At 52.8% G+C, this 13,323-nt stretch overlaps 1 protein-coding gene across 3 annotated transcripts; it reads left to right on the forward strand.

Moving 5' to 3' along the window:
* The first annotated feature begins 3,657 nt into the window (after positions 1–3,657).
* LOC133357566 (uncharacterized) lies at positions 3,658–11,869 on the forward strand. Of its 3 annotated transcripts, none has more exons than XM_061575554.1 (2): positions 3,658–3,699; positions 10,391–11,869. In XM_061575554.1, the coding sequence occupies exon 2, from the start codon at positions 10,420–10,422 to the stop codon at positions 11,041–11,043; it is 624 nt and encodes a 207-aa protein (XP_061431538.1). In that variant the 5' UTR covers positions 3,658–3,699; positions 10,391–10,419; the 3' UTR covers positions 11,044–11,869. The 3 variants fall into 3 exon arrangements, with proteins under 3 accessions (XP_061431538.1, XP_061431537.1, XP_061431536.1); XM_061575553.1 differs by lacking the exon at positions 3,658–3,699 and adding an exon at positions 3,722–4,302; XM_061575552.1 differs by lacking the exon at positions 3,658–3,699 and adding an exon at positions 4,345–6,474.
* Positions 11,870–13,323: the final 1,454 nt, after the last annotated feature.

The following is a 13,323-nucleotide window of genomic DNA, read 5'->3' on the forward strand; positions in this document are numbered from 1 at the left end:
CCCTGACGCCTGCTGCTGTATATTTGGAGTGTGCGTGTCTCTCTCCCCGTGGTCGCGTGGATTTTTCTCCGGGACCTCTGGGTTTTCCCCCTCCACATTTAGATTCAGCGTCACGCGTTTAAGAGTGTTTGGCTGCTGTGATACATCTCCACACGGTGATGGTGATGATGGTGGTGATGATGGTGGTGCTAAGCCGCCACTTCGTTGAGCTATCGTTTGTGGTCGCCAGGACGCTTCTGAAAAATAGCTACTTGCGTAACTCAGTCGTGTGCCTGACCTGGTGAAATAAAAAAAAGTAATCGCGGAAGGGTGGAGGGGGGCTACGTGGTGGCAGCAGAGATGGCAGTGCATCAACATTCATAGGCGGGCCTTCTAGAAGCGTCCCTGACATCCGCCGACGTCACTGACCAGCTGTGTCAGTCATGGGGGGAGGGGGGGGAGAATAGGGGGGGGGAGGGGGGTTGTTGACCATACTTCACCACTCTGATCAATGTGGGTGGGTACAATTGTAAGTGGGCAAGGCAGGCCTCGCTTATTGGAATCATCGTCATCAGCCATGATTCGTCCACTGCTGGACGAAGGATTCAATCGCGCCGTCTCAGTCACGGTGGGGGGGAGGGGGGGGGGTGACCATACGTCCACATTGACCAGCGTGGTGGTCAATCATCCCCCGCGACCACGCAGTGGCTGAGCGCACAGCGCTTGCCTGTACGCGCGCGTGTGTCAAGTGGCGTGGAAGGCTCGTGGGACAGACCCAGGTGATGGCAGATGCACCACCCGTGACCCCCCATTGTATCATAGGCACGCAAAGACACCAGGGACCCCCCCCCCCCCCTCCGAGTTGCCTTTAACAGACTGTCGGGGCAAGTGCTGTTGGCTAGCAGCACCTATGAAGGTCGGCACAGCCTGACAGCCTTTGTCTCCCCCAGTGCTGATGTTTACCACACCGCACGAGGTATCCATTTAAGGCTGAGTCAATCTAGGGAAGGCCCCGAGATTCGCCACTATTTGTCGTGATCGGCGAGTCGATCTCGAGCCGCCAGGTTCGTAGCGCAGTGTGCTAATCACTGCGCCACCGTTCCCCACACACACACATCTACGCAAAGCCATTCACACCTACACACAAAAGACAAAGATGTCCCACAGAGTTTTGGGGGCGAGTGTTGTTAGCGGGCGCCTGTTGTGTCACATCTCATAAGTGGGAGTATGAGATGGGACACATTCCAGGTCACGTGGTCATCGGGGTATTAATAGAGAAGCTCGCGCTGGTAGTTTGCATACCTACACACAGACAAAGATCCCCCGTGTAGCCTTTAACAGACTGCAGCTAGCAAGCATCCATGTCGGCCGGAACGGCACACTAAGGTTCAGTTCATTTTATTATTTTAGTTCAGTTAATTTATTAGGTATAGCCCTGTGAGCCATTCGGCTCTTGAATCGGGTGCAACCGCAACAAACAAAAACATGAACAAGAAACATCTTAAGGGGGTGGGTTGGCCATAGCCGGGATGTTTACAAACCCCGCCTCCACACACCTATCCACAAAAATAAACCTACACACACCTACACACACAAAGATATAGATACCCCGTGTAGCCTTAGCAGACTGTTTGGGCAAGTACTGATAGCGAGCACCTACGAAGGCCGGCACGGCACACGAGGGGGTGGGTGACCAACACCACGCCCGGCCGCCTTTGTCTCCCCAGTGGCGATGTTTACACACCGCACCAGGTACTCATTTGAGGCTGAGTCGACCTAGGGGAGGCCCAGGACCGGTTCAGATAATCGTCACTGGTGTTGGCCGTGAGCGGGAATCAAACCCGTGTCGCCGGGTTCATAGCGCAGCGCGCTAACCGCTATACTACCGCTCCCCACACACACACACCTACACACACACCCCTACACACACCTACACACACACACACTTACACACACACCTACACACCTACACACACACTTACACACACATACACACACCTACACACACATCTACACACATCTACACACACATCTACACACACCTACACACACACCTACACACACCTACAAAGACAAAGATCCCCCGTATAGCCTGAACAGACTGTAGGGGCAAGTGCTGTTAGCGAGCACCTATGAAGGCCGGAACGGTACACGAGGGGGTGGGTGGCCAGCACAACGCCCGACCACACACCTACACACACTCTTACACACACACACCTACACACACAAACACCTACACACACACACACCTACACACACATACACACACACCTACACACACATACACCTACACAACTATGAACACAAAGACAAAGATACTTATTATTAGACTTGTGGGTGGGGGGGCAAGTGCTGTTGGCGAGCACCGCCTACTCGTTTGAAGGGTGACTCAACCCCAGGACCGGTTGGGAGAAGGCGTGAGCGGGAATAGATTTCGGCTCGCCGTGCTTTGGAACGCAGACGCGCTAACCGCAACACCACCGCTCCACACATTCCCACACACAGCCCACACACCCTGCCCACATACACTGCCCACACACAGCCTGCCCACACACACTCACACACACACACTGCCCACACACCATGCCCACACACCCTGCCCACAGTCACTGCCCACACACCCTGTCCACACACCCTGCCCACACACCCTGCCCACACTCACTGCCCACACACCCTGCCCACAGTCACTCACACACACACTCACAGCCAAACACCCTGCCCACACACCCTGCCCACACACCCTGCCCACACACACACTCACAGCCACACACACTGCCCACACACCCTGCCCACACACCCTGCCCACACTCACTGCCCACACACCCTGCCCACAGTCACTCACACACACACTCACAGCCAAACACCCTGCCCACACACCCTGCCCACACACCCTGCCCACACACACACTCACAGCCACACAGCCTACCTACACACCCTGCCCACACTCACTCACACATACCCTGCCCACACACACCCTGCCCACACACACACTGCCCACACTCACTCACACACCCTGCCAACACACACTCACAACGACAAGTGCTGTTAGCGAGCAAGCGATCTCTCTGAAGGCCGGCACCGTGGCACACGAGGGGGTGGGTGGCCAGCACCACGCCGGGCCGCCTTTGCCCCCCCAGTGGCGGTGTTTGCACCGCGAACCAGGCGCGGTAGTGTAGTGGTTAGCGCACTGAACCACCAACCCAGCCGACCGAGTTCTAGTCCCGTTCACGGTCACCAACACCAGTGACGATTATCTGCACCGGTTCTGGTTCACTCAAATGACCGGTTCTTCCCTTGCACACAAAGATCCCCCGTCTAGCCCTAACAGACTGTTGAGGCAAGTGCTGTTAGCGAGCAGCACCTATGAAGGCCGGCACGGCAATGTTTTTTTACACATCGCACCAGGTACTCATTTGAGGCTGAGTCGACCTCGGGGAGGTCCAGGACCGGTTCAGATAATCGTCACCGGTGTTGGCCGCGAGCGGGAATGGAACTCGCCGGGTTCGTAGCGCAGCGTAGCGCTAACCGCTACACCACCGCTCCCCATGCACACACACCGACACACGCACACACAGACACTACCCCACCACCTTCACGACCACCCCTTCCACCCACCTCTCCCTTGACTTTGACCGGCAAGGGCTCCATGTGGTGGAATAGGGTTCAGTCGGGGCGCTGATAGCGACAGAGGCGGCTGCGTGACACGACCAGAGGGCGTGGGTGGGTGGTGGTGGGGGGTCGCAATCACACGCACGCATACAGAGACACGCGCACGCGTACCTTGGCATATACCTAAGTAGACGCTTGCCGATCGCCACAGACTCACGCTGCGCTCACTCCACACATACACCTGGGCTGTGTCTCTCTACACACACCTGGCCTGTTTCTACACATACACACCTGGTCTGTCTCGACACCTACCTGTCCTGTCTCTCTACACACACCTGGTCTGTCTCTACACATACCTGGCCTGTCTCTACACCTACCTGGCCTGTCTCTCTACACACACCTGGTCTGTCTATACACATACACACTTGGCCTATCTCTACACCTACCTGGGCTGTGTCTCTACACACACCTGGCCTGTCTCTACACCTACCTGGCCTGTCTCTACACCTACCTGGCCTGTCTCTCTACACACACCTGGCCTGTCTCTACACCTACCTGGCCTGTCTCTCTACACACACCTGGCCTGTCTCTACACCTACCTGGCCTGTCTCTACACATACACACCTGGCCTGTCTCTATACACACACGCGCCTAGGCTCGGCTCATTTCGGCAACTACCCTTGCTGCCGACGACATTCCTGCATTGATATCCACGTACGTATGATGTGTGACATGCGTGTAGCGGTGATGTGCGACATGCGTGTAGCGGTGATGTGCGACATGCGTGTAGTGGTGATGTGTGACATGCGTGTAGCGGTGATGTGTGACATGCGTGTAGTGGTGATGTGCGACATGCGTGTAGCGGTGATGTGTGACATGCGTGTAGTGGTCAGCCGGCTGCGCTTACCATCACCGCTGGCTGGACCCGGGTTCGATCCCCTTGCTCACGGACAATATCGGTGACGAATTTTTGGGCCTCCCCAAGGTCGACTCAGACTTAAATGAGTACCTGGCGTGGTGTGTAAATCATCGCCAATGGGGAGACAAAAGCGGTCGGGCGTGGTTCTGACACCTCCCCATTTCGTGTGCCGTGCCGACCTTCATAGGTGCTCGCAAACAACACTTGCCCCAACAGTCCGTCAAAGGCTATACGGGAGTTAATCTGTCGCTCGTTGTGGTTGGTGAGAGCGATGGGCGCAGCGTTGGCCACCCACCCGGGTCATGGGTGGATAAAAACCCGATTTTTCCAGCGACAGGCATCGGGTTTTTTCCTTAATACAATTAAACCCGATTTCGGGTCGTCGTAGAATGCGGCGGGCAGGTTGGTCTCGATGAACACGAGCTTCTCCTCCACAATCGTGGGCGCCAGTGAGTTCCTTCGCTTGGAATGGATGAAGCCCATCGTTGAGAAGTTGGCGAAGTGCGGTTCTGCAATTAGAACCAATCAAACCGGATTTCTCCCAATCTCAGATGATCGGGTTTAATATAAAAAGACAATTAAACCCGATTGTAAAAAACCCGACTGTGCCACCCTTGACCCGGGTTCGATTCCCGACCACGGCGAACACCAAATAGTCACAAGGGCCACTCCGGCGATGCGCTCTGCCGGCATCTGTGTCTCTCTCTATCTCTCTCTAACAACATCCTGCTCAAAGATAAACGTGGGGTGTCACGTAAACAGAACGTGGCCAGTTCGTCACGAGTACAGCACTCACCGGTTGTGTGTTGGAGAGCCAAGCCAACACACAACCGGTTAGTGCTGTACTAGTGACGATTTGGCCACGTTCTGTTTTACGTGACAACCCTTACGAGTTGGCTGTGTCGGGTGGTGGCGGGTTTTAACGACACCTGAGGATGGCTGCTTGTGTTGTGGCCGAAATATCGTGAGAATTATTTTATTATGTTATATTTTTATTATTTTATTATTTCCCTTCTACGTGACTTTACCGAAAGATCCAAGAATAAGTGCCGTATTGTAAAAAAAAAATCCTCGACTAAAGAATGTGCACTTTCTAAAAGATTATAACGTCCTCCAATAGATTTCGCGAGTACTTTTTGTCTATAATAGAGGTTTGTTTTGGGGGTCAGATCGCGTCAAATAAAAATGCGTCGTTAAACTCACCACCCCCGCACAGAGCCAATTCGTTACATGTTTTGTTTATGTGACAAACCTTACTCATTGGCTGTGTCGGGTGGTGACGGGTTTAACGACGCAATTATATTTACGCGATCTAACCGCCCCAAAAAACCCTCTATTATGAATAATATTGGTCGTGAAACCCTATGACGTGTTCAACTAACGTGGGACGTTTCGAATGTTGTGTGCGTGTTCAGACCGTCCGTGCGATCCAAACCCGGCTTTTGCCACGAGTTCGACTCCCAGCCACGGTGACCACGCAGTAAGCCCAGTGGTGTAGGCTACACGGGGAGATCTTTCTCTTTGGTTTTCTTTGCGAACAGGTCTTAGCTAATCCGCTTCAGGATGAAGACCTCCCCACGCAGTGTGCGTCATGGGGGGTTATGTGACCATACTTCACCCCGCTGGTCAGTGCGGGTTGGTGAAGGAGGTGGGAGGGGAGAGACGCGTCAACGGTGCACATATATTACTCGCCGCTGTTGATAGCCGTGGTTGGGAAATCGAGCACAAAGTGCGCTAACCACCAATCATACTTCATCACGGGGTCAAACAAGCCCATTGCAAGACCCTCCTTAACATTTGTCTTGAGACTCTTTCCTGGACAAATGCCATTGAATCATCTGCCATCTATGATCATGATTATTACAGCTGGAGAACGATGTCTCCATCGCCCCGTGGAGGTTGCGTTTGTGCGGCTTCGCTGTACACGCGACTACCCAACTTCTACTCAAAGTTACCTCCTCGACGCGGTTTGAATTCACTCGACATCCGGCTATGCGATCGGACGTGGGACAACATTGTACCGTGTGTGTGTTACTATGTGTGTGTGTACTGTGTGCTGTGTGTGTACTGTGTGTGTGTGTGTTACTGTGTGTGGGGGGGAGCGGTAGCGGTAGTGTAGCGGTTAGCGCGCTGCGCTATGAACCTGGCGACCCGGGTTCGATTCCCGCTCACGGCTAACACCAGTGACGATTATCTGAACCGGTCCTGGGCCTCCCCTAGGTCGACTCAGCCTTAAATGAGTACCTGGTGCGGTGTGTAAACATCGCCACTAGGGAGACAAAGGCGGTCGGGCGTGGTGCTGGCCACCCACCCCCTCGTGTACCGTTCCGGCCTTCATAGGTGCTCGCTAACAGCACTTGCCCCTACAGTCTGTTCAGGCTATACGGGGGATCTTTGTTTTGTGTTATTGTGTGTGTCCTTTGTGTGTGTGTACTGTGTGTACTGTGTGTGTATACTGTGTGTGTGTACTGAATGTACTGCATGCGCTACTCGGCAGGAGGTTGTCTCCTCGTGCGGTCTCGCTTTGTGAGCCGTTTTTGTTGGAAAGCATCGACCACTACTACCACCACCACTACTACCACTACTACTATCACCACTACTACTACCACTACTACCACGATTACCACCACTACCACCACTACCACTACAACCACCACTACAACCACTACTACCACTACTACCACCACTACTACCACCACCACTACTACCACCACTACCATCACTACTACGACCACCACTACCACCACTACTACTACCACCACTACTACCACCACTACTACCACCACGACCACTACCACCACCACTACCACCACTACTACCACCACTACCACCACCACTACCACCACGACCACTACTACCACCACTACCACCACCACTACCACCACTACCACCACTACTACTACCACCACTACCACTACCACCACCACTACCACCACCACCACTACCACCACTACTACCACCACTACCACCACCACTACCACCACCACTACTACGACTGCGTCGAGCGAGTGGAACCTGTGATGCCTGTGTGGCTGGTTCGACGGCTTTGTCCGTCCACGTGACCTGCTGCTCCTCGTGTCTTTCCGTAAACCCAGTGCCGGATTATCCGAGGAGCAAAAGTAGCAACATCATGCTACGGGCCCCGCACTTTCAAGGGCCCCGCGCTAAATACTTTCAAGCTATCAAATGATTCTGCACTTGCTCTATTACTATAGTACTATACCGCCTTCAACTTTTATGAACGACTGCGTGTTTCAGGTTCGCGATTTGTCGTATTATCCGTCTGTACAGCAAATGAAACAATACAATTACTTTACTATGCAAGTTTAAAATTTTGTGTTTTAAACTTTATGTGTTTCTTTTTATTTAGGGCCCCTTCATAACATCATGCTACAGGCCCCGCAATAGCTTACTCCGGCACTGCGTATGCGATGCCAATTTCGATTGGTGAGGGAGGCCTTCATCCGGCAGTAGATAGACCATGGTTGGTGGGCAGGGCACGCGTTGTTACGGCTCGGAGGGATAATGTGGCCCGGGGTCGAGACTAACAACGGAGTGGCAGCCAATGGAGGGAACGCGTCGAGGAGGAGACGGAGCCGATGGCACCGGCTGCTGTGATGGTGCTGCCGGGTCGCGGATTCTTACATCGCGGGATCGCGAGAGGTCTTCATCATCCAGCAGTGGATCGACCATGGCCGCTGCTGCTGATGATGTTAAACGTTCATTGGAGATCTTTTAAAAGCTTAAAAACAGACCTTCGATTGGTAGGGTTGGCTCCGTACGGTGCGAAAGAAGTTATACATGCGTGCAGGGAGAATACTCGTACCAGTATACATTTCGATTTAAAGCTTTCGTGACTGCAGGGATTCATCTTCTTGGTTCTTTCGGTAAAGTCACGTGACTTTACCGAAAGAACCAAGAAGATGAATCTGTACCAGTGTCAGCCTCGTGCCAGTCTGCGGAGTGGTCGCTGTGGCCTGTGTACGGCATGGGGAAGTCCACTCATCACTCATCAGGCCACGTGGAGGTGCTCATGGGGTTCAAGAAGGCTGTGTGGGCTTCAGGATTTCGGGGTTTCTTTTTTTATTTAGAGGGACAGATGGTTTTTTCGGAGGCAAATTAACTGCTTTTTTAAGTTCTTATTATTTATATTATCTATGACAAAGCTCTCGGTTACTCTACGTTCCGTATTCGAGTTTAGCGATGAACTGTGACCCATGTCTCATAACGAGGGTTCCTTGCCGATAATCACCTGGCAATTCTTCAGCATTGGTGCAAGCAAAGGCTGGCTCTGCTGTTGAGACATTGAACGTCGAAATAAATCTTCGCCTTTAAACGTCTGGTAGTTCTTCAACATTGGTTCAAGCAAAGGCTGGCTCTGCTGATGAGACATTGAACGTCAAAATCAATCTTCGCCTTTAAACGTCTGGCAGTTCTTCAACATTGGTTCAAGCAAAGGCTGGCTCTGCTGATGAGAGACTGAAAGTCAAAACCGGTTGAGAGTTCCGCTTTAGCGCGTGTGTTTCGCCTGTTAGTGGCGTAATATCTTTACATAACCCCTGCTGTACTCGCTGTCTGCAATGTTGATGATGTTTTTTGTCTTTTTGTTTGTGTTGCCGCTGCTGTGCTCACCCGCCACGGATCTGGCTGAACGGGACCATCCGTTTAACAAACTCTAGAGACAATAGGGTTTTCCCCTTTTTTTCTGGCAACAAAACAGTTGTGTTAAGATGTTAAAACACCAAACTGAAACCTTTTACAAGGCATCATGTCTGCATTAACCACAATGCTTCTGGTCAGAATGCAAAAAAAAACACACTGACAATATTTGCATTGTCTTTGAAACTGATTGGTCCACACCAGAGACAGCTTTCTTTTGAGCCTCGTCTCAAACGGTGTTAGACCAGAGGATGCCAAAAGGCGTATGATGTAGAGTCCCTCTAGAGTTATATTTGGTTCTTCATGACGTTCGGTTCAATTATTTAGTGGTGGTGGAGGTGATGCTGATTGCGTTGGCAGTAGTTGAGCAAATAACAACGCAACTCAACATGTTTCGTATCCATACCACAGTATGTGTTGGCTTACAAAGAAAAACAACAAGGTATATACATTCTTAGTTCTTTCGGTAAAGTCACGTAGAAGGGAAACAATAAAATAATATATTTATTATTATTTTACTATGTCCCTTCTACGTGACTTTACCGAAAGAACCAAGACTAGGAATCCCTGCAGTCACGAAAGCTTTAAATCAAAGGTATACATAGTAAAGTGACGTTTCGGGCAATGGCCCTTCGTCACAGCAGATGAGGGAGACTCTAAGAGAGGTAATCGAGGGGATAGGAGGTGGAGACAGACCGTCACGCCGCGAACGCAACACTCAATCACGAACCAACCCAAACACGCTCGACTCGAGTAGCAACCAGAGGTCGCAAACGGGTTTTGATTTCTTACCGTACCCGTACCCGGCCACACCAGGGTCGCAATCGGGTACCCGTACCCTACCCGATACCCGGCTACCCGATACCCGGCCGGTATCGGGTAGGGTACGGGTACCCGATTGCGACCTCTGGGATGAAGCCATGTTGCAGGTGCGGGTGGGTTGATTCTAGGAACTTGAATTGTGAGAAGAGACGAGACGTTGGGAAATGAGTGATAAACGGTGACTCACCAGTGACTCACGGTCTACCCGTACCCATACCCGGCCGCACCAGGGTTGCAAACGGTTACCCGTACCCGTGCCCGGCCGGGTACGGGTAGCCGGGTATCGGGTAGGGTACGGGTATCGGGTACCCGGTTGCGACCTCTGGTAACAACCAACGATGCATTTCCCTTCACCCCCCCTCCCCGCTCTCTTCCCCGACCCCCCTGTGCGCTCAACAACAGGAGGCACGGGTTCGATCCCTGCTGTCACGATGGGCGTTGTCACGTCCAAGGGCGCGGTGAACAAGGCGCAGCCGCGGGTGCTGCTCCTGGGTCTGGACGGCGCCGGCAAGTCGTCGATGCTCTACCGCCTCAAGCTGGGCGAGGAGGTCACCACGAGCCCCACCATCGGCTTCAACGTCGAGTCGGTGATGCAGAGCGGCCGCAGTCCGGGCCTCTCCATGTGGGACGTGGGCGGACAGGACCTGCTGAGAAACATGTGGTCGCACTACTACCCGGGCACGGACGGCCTCCTGTTCGTGGTGGACAGCGCGGACGTGGAGCGAATCCCCTTCGCCAAGGAGGCCCTGGTGGTGGCTCTGAGCGATAGCAACCTGGATGGGGCTCCCCTGGTGGTAATGGCCAACAAGCAGGACCTGCCGGGGGCCTTGGGGGCCGATGAGGTGGGCGAAGCGCTGGGCCTGGCCGCGTCGTGCAAGGGCCGCGACTGGGTGGTGAAGGAGTGCAGCGTGCCGACGGGACATGGCCTCAGGGACGGCGTGCAGGCCCTTGCGGCCTTCATCAAGAAGCGGTTCAAAGCGCAGCATCTGCAGAAGCAGCAGAAGCAGAAGCAGCAGTCGCCGGGCAGAAATGAGAAGAGCGTGGACGGAGTTTGATCTCAAGGCCTGGTCGCTTCCCAGCAGGGGTTCATTTCTCATGGGATATTTTGTGTTTCCTGGAGGAGGTAGAGGGGGAAGAAGGGGGGTGGGGGTATTTTCCGGAGCTATGTCCCGGGCAGCTCCAGCGATGTTTACTGACAATGGGGACGTGGAGTTGGGGGTGGGCAGTGGAGGAGCCTCCACCACAAGCGTGATTGTTTGTTGTTGTTGTTGTCTGTGTATCCCACGCACAGTAGAGGGTGGTGTCCATACAGATATCATCCTTTATTCATCATCATCCTCATCAGCAGCAGCAGCAATCATGATCAGTCCACTTGCTGGACGAAGGACACTCCTCACGCCGTGGTGACGCACCGCATCTTCACGTCGTCATCAGCGATGTCCTTCAGCGCAGAACCTCCTTCGTCCCCTGAGACCGCGTCCCCAATTCCGCATCTTGGGTCTATCCGCGGACGTCTTGCGGACGAGACGTCTCAACCTCCTCGTCCTGCTCTAGAACGCCGTGGGACGTTCTGGGCGCGCGTCCTGCTGAACGCAGCAAGTTTCGAAAAAGGGTCTCCCGAACACGCCATCGCCATTGCAACACGTGTCAAAGTTCCGTTCGATGAGATTGCGTGTGCACGTGTGTGTGGCGCGCGTCTCAAATCAAGCGAAGTTTGATCTTGCAAAGAGCTTTGGTGGGGGGGGGGGGGGGAGACGGTTGGAAGGAATTCCGAGGAGTTTCGTTGTTAAAAATAATGATAACGTGGCGTTAAATTTCGATTTAAAGCTTTCGTGACTGCAGGGATTCATCTTCTTGGTTCTTTTGGTAAAGTCACGTGGAAGGAAAGTAATAAAATAATAAAAATAAAACAAATAAAATAATTCTCACGACGTTTCGGCCACAACGCAAGCAGCCGTCCTCAGGTGAAGACCAGGTCTGTCGGGGAGAGACCCATAGACTCACACAGAGTTACAGACGCTGTCTCCCCGACAGACCTGGTCTTCACCTGAGGACGGCTGCTTGCGTTGTGGCCGAAACGTCGTGAGAATTATTTTATTTGTTTTATTTTTATTATTTTATTACTTCCCTTCTACGTGACTTTACCGAAAGAACCAAGAAGAACGTGGCGTTACTCTACTGTAGAGAATAGAATCTAACCCAACATGAGTTAAATTTGAACCGATACGAGGAGTATCTTTTTTTGTTGTTGTTTTCAAAAAAGTTTTGGGGAAGGGAGTTTCGCGAGAAGGCGCGATATTTGTTTACAACGTCCGTTGCGTCGGACGCACGGAGATTTGAGAGATATCGCGACCACTCGGTGAGCGGGCGGCTCAGTGCGGTCACAATGGACAGGTCAGACGGCGATCCTGAGGCCGGCACAGATGACAATCCTCCGGTGTGCGAAGGTCATGTTCACCAACGCGTCATTACACCGGGATCCCTCCCTGCCCGGTCACCAGGGACTCACGCAGAGACCCGTAGACTCACACAGCGACACACAGACTCACACAGAGACCCACAGACTCACACAGAGACACACAGACTCACACAGAGACACAGACTCACACAGAGACACAGACTCACACAGAGACCCATAGACTCACATAGAGATACATAGCCTCACACAGAGACCTATAAACTCACACAGAGTTACATAGACTCACAGAGACACACAGACTCACATAGAGGAACACAGACTCGCACAGAGACACACAGACTCACACAGAGACCCATAGCCTCACACAGAGACCTATAGACTCACACAGAGTTACATAGACTCACACAGAGACCCACAAACTCACACAGAGTTACATAGACTCACACAGAGACCCACAAACTCACACAGAGATCCATAGACTCACAACAGAGACCCTCAGACTCACACAGAGACCCATAGACTCACACAAAGACACAGACTCACACAGAGATCCATAGGCTCACAACAGAGACCCATATACTCACACAGAGACCCATAGACTCACACAAAAACACAGCCTCACAAAAAGACCCATAGACTCATATAGACGGAGCTGTGATTAGAATGGAATCATTGAGTTGATGATCTCACACACACAAACACACACCCGCCATCACGCTAAAATGTGGTTCTCAACTTAATTTGGCTAAAACTCCATCTCTCAGGACTGCCATTTCGGTTCCAACCTCTCCACGTTGGCGAACAGCTCTCATCTCTCTCTCTCCAGCCAGCACAAGGTGGTCCACTTGTTTCTGGGAAGGTTCCGAACGGTACCATTCCCCACCGCGCCTGGCGACGCGGGCCGGTGCCAGCTCCG

This window comes from Lethenteron reissneri, chromosome 58 (assembly GCF_015708825.2).
Source record: "Lethenteron reissneri isolate LAM-NWPU_2019-01 chromosome 58, ASM1570882v1, whole genome shotgun sequence".
Classification (NCBI taxonomy): Eukaryota; Metazoa; Chordata; class Hyperoartia; order Petromyzontiformes; family Petromyzontidae; genus Lethenteron; species Lethenteron reissneri.

What these genes read in the sequence shown, in the direction of transcription:
- LOC133357566 (XM_061575552.1), top strand. Translation starts at nt 6,384, where the DNA reads ATGTCTCCATCGCCCCGTGGAGGTTGCGTTTGTGCGGCTTCGCTGTAC. An exon ending in AAAGTTACCTCCTCGACGCG is followed by an intron (nt 6,475 to 10,390) that starts GTTTGAATTCAC and finishes GCTCAACAACAG; the next exon opens with GAGGCACGGGTTCGATCCCT.